This window comes from Microtus ochrogaster, chromosome 1 (genome assembly GCF_000317375.1).
Source record: "Microtus ochrogaster isolate Prairie Vole_2 chromosome 1, MicOch1.0, whole genome shotgun sequence".
NCBI lineage: Eukaryota > Metazoa > Chordata > Mammalia > Rodentia > Cricetidae > Microtus > Microtus ochrogaster.
Window position 1 is genome coordinate 19,403,307 of NC_022009.1, and position 3,206 is coordinate 19,406,512.

The window sequence follows — 3,206 nt, forward strand, 5'->3', positions numbered from 1 at the left end:
TCTCTGTGAGTTCGAGACCAGCCTGGTCTACAAGAGCTAGTTCCAGGACAGGCTCCAAAACCACAGAGAAACCCTGTCTTGAAAATCCAAAAAAAAAAAATCTTTCTTATGCCTTATCTTTCTAACATTTACCAGACAGAAGCCATTTCATACCCATATCTATTAACTAACAGTTGATAGGGAAGATCTTTAATTACACGTACAACATTATGTGTTAGATGCCGGGCACACTGTAACCCAATAAATGTTAACTGTGACAGTGGTAGTGGTAATCTTTTCTCTGCTCTCATGGCAATTTTAATACACTGTTATTACTAATTCTTGTATAATAACCAGAAACTCAGAAATGTGCTCCCACTAAGTTGTAAGTTTTTATTCAGCAGGAAAATACTCATCAAATGCTTACAATTCACGACTGAAAGCCAAGTATGATTTGCTCTATTAATCAATTTTTTTTGTTGTTGTTGTGTACCCCCTGCTCTGCTTTCCATCAGCAGCTGTCTTAGGAGACTGAATCTTGGAAGACTGTTCTGTAGATGGATGGACAGTTTATACCTTCAGGTCCATGAATGCTTTGGGAGTCTATGAATGTCTGGAATCCTACTGCCAAAATTGGATGCGTTCATACATGTAATGTAAAGGGAAGTAGGGGGTTTGTGGACTACAATAAACCTTCAAAGCAGCCCAGTTAATCACAGATCTTTATCAATCAGTTAAACAGCATCCTGTATCCAAGGACATTCACCTACAAAATACTTAACTGGAATGAAAAGTAAAGTCTTTGACTGGAAAAAAAAATGTATTTGTCACACGTCAAGATAACCTGTGATCACAAGTTAATAAATATAACTACTACCAAATCAAAAATCAAACAGATTCAGTCACTTCTCACAAATGTAGTTTTCCAAACTATCTGCAATTTTAATCCACTCCAGGAAAGTCTTTTAAAGTTTTTTAAACTCCCCTGTACACTATTCTCCTCAGAGAAAATGATCTAATACATACATACATAAATTAAAAGAAAGACAGAACATGCCATCCCCATTTATCAAAACTCTGCAGTGACTATGTCTTACTCAGAGGAGATAAACCCTACCCTACAATACTTCCCTAATTTATCTTCCCACACCTTCTCACTCTACTTCTGGTGATCCCAGCTTCTCTGCCTTTCCTGTAAACAGCAAACATATTATAATGATGCTAACAAATCCAAATAATAAGTAAAACACTAAAAATTATAAATGATCAAATATGGGATCATAGACTACATTTTTCTCCTTTCATTTATTAGCAAGATAACATGGTGAACAGCTACCAGCTTAGCACTCAGCAATATTCCACTGATAAACTTAAAACCTGAAATTCTTCACAACGGAAGACAGATAAAAATGTGGTCCAGAAATACTCATAACCACTACTTAAGTAACTACACATAAGCTAGTTGGAGACTGAGTTCACCTAAGATAGCATCAGATATCTCAAACGATATTTCATTTAAAAAACGAAACATGCCGCGTGGTGGTGGCGCACGCCTTTAATCCCAGCACTCGGGAGGCAGAGGCAGGAGGATCTCTGTGAGTTCGAGGCCAGACTGGTCTACAAGAGCTAGTTCCAGGACAGGCTGCAAAGCTACAGAGAAACCCTGTCTCGAAAAACCAAAAGAAAAAGAAAAAAGAAAAATAAATAAACTAAACATGCTGATTCCAGTAACTCTAATTAATTAAACTCAATAAACATACAGACCATGGAAGTAGGTAGCGAACTTGCTTGTTGGGAAGAAAGGGTTCAGCGGGAGTGGGGATGATAACAGAGGGTAATGGGCGGTTTATATGATCAAAACGCAGTATATGAATGTATAAAATTGTCAAGAAAAAAAACAAAATATATACGAACAAAACAAACATGCTACCCGAGAACAAGAAGCAATGAAGACGTTGCATCTCAATTTATTTATTCTCTGACTCAACAAAAATGACAATACCGCTACAGCCTGCCGAAGATAACTACCGAATGATAAATGAAAAGTATTAGAGGCTAAAAATTCAAACATTAATACGAAGACTTGGGGTTTTCTGTCCGGGGATCCGTACCTTATTCCACTTCTCTCTTCCCAAAAGCTATCCCTTCACCCCGATAACGCCCCAGCATCGTGGCAGATAAGGCCAAAACTGCTTCTAACGCTTCCGTTTCGAGTCTTTTAATGAGACTCGTCAGAATACGGAAAAACTTAGACAACTTTTCGTCAAATTAGAGCCTTATGTTGTCCAGAAGCCACTCAAAAGGACTTGCGAGACCTCATAAAAGGGTGTGAAGCTGACCTCGGCGAGCTATAAAGCCCCAGTAGAATAAATTACCTCGGATATCCACCGCCGCCATAATTCCAAAAGCGCTCGTAGAGCTTCCTTCCGGCGCACAGTAACGGCAATGAGTGCCGCGACGGAAGTGGCGGGTTGACTACCGTACGGGAAGCAAGGAGGGCAAACTTATTCTCTCGAGCGTGGGGACGGGTGTGGGAGGAAGTAGGAGCTAGTGAAAGGAGCCGATTTAAAGTTTTGTTTGCTATTGGACACCTACGAAGAGGAGAAAAGCGAAGCAACCTGTAGCGACCGAGAGATGGAAGAGGTGGGGCCCACAGAAGAGAGCCGGGAAGAAGGGGAGGGCAGGACCTGTAGACCCTAGTAGATCCTTACTAGAGAAAGGAAGAGGGTAGCGTTGCAGTGCCTGCCAAGCTGGAACCCGCTGAGTCTGGAGGGACAGAAAGAAAGAAAAAAAAAAAAAAAAGTAGGCAAAGCGTCAGGACAGAACAGCGGGGAAAGTAATTCTATTAAGAGGTAAAGAGATTGAACAGAGTCCCGCCTCATGCACACCGCTGATATTCTAAAATTCTCCTGTAAACCGAGTCTAAGAGCCAAGTGGATAGCAAATTTGGAGCCAGCTTGGATTACATAGACAGTATTTTCAAAATAATAAAAACACCTCATGTGTATATAAACAAGCCGTTATTTAACAAAGAATTCAAGTCTTTGGCTTGCCCTGTTGGCTGAGCCCATTAAAAACCTAAACCAATGAAAAACCTGAATTAATTTATGACTAAATTTTGCAAAATAGGAAGTGCTTCTGAGGTAAACTATTAAGAAGATTAAGGGAAAAGGAATGCCCCGAGTAGTGTCTGCTTTCCAGGTGGTCTGAAACAGGCAGGGAACAAT

General features: G+C 40.2%; 1 protein-coding gene across 3 annotated transcripts in view; it reads right to left on the reverse strand.

Annotated features, from left to right (window-relative positions):
• Med6 (mediator complex subunit 6) overlaps positions 1–2,435 on the reverse strand; it is a 13,839-nt gene extending 11,404 nt beyond the window's left edge. For 2 of the 3 annotated variants that reach the window (XM_013350717.2, XM_005343296.2), the window contains exon 1: positions 2,355–2,435. In XM_013350717.2, coding sequence (XP_013206171.1) covers positions 2,355–2,376 — 22 coding nt within the window. In that variant the 5' untranslated portion in view covers positions 2,377–2,435. Of the gene's footprint in view, positions 1–1,129; positions 1,154–2,354 lie in introns of those variants that run through there. The other variant, XM_026780097.1, reaches the window with a different exon arrangement.
• Between the last annotated feature and the right edge of the window lie 771 nt (positions 2,436–3,206).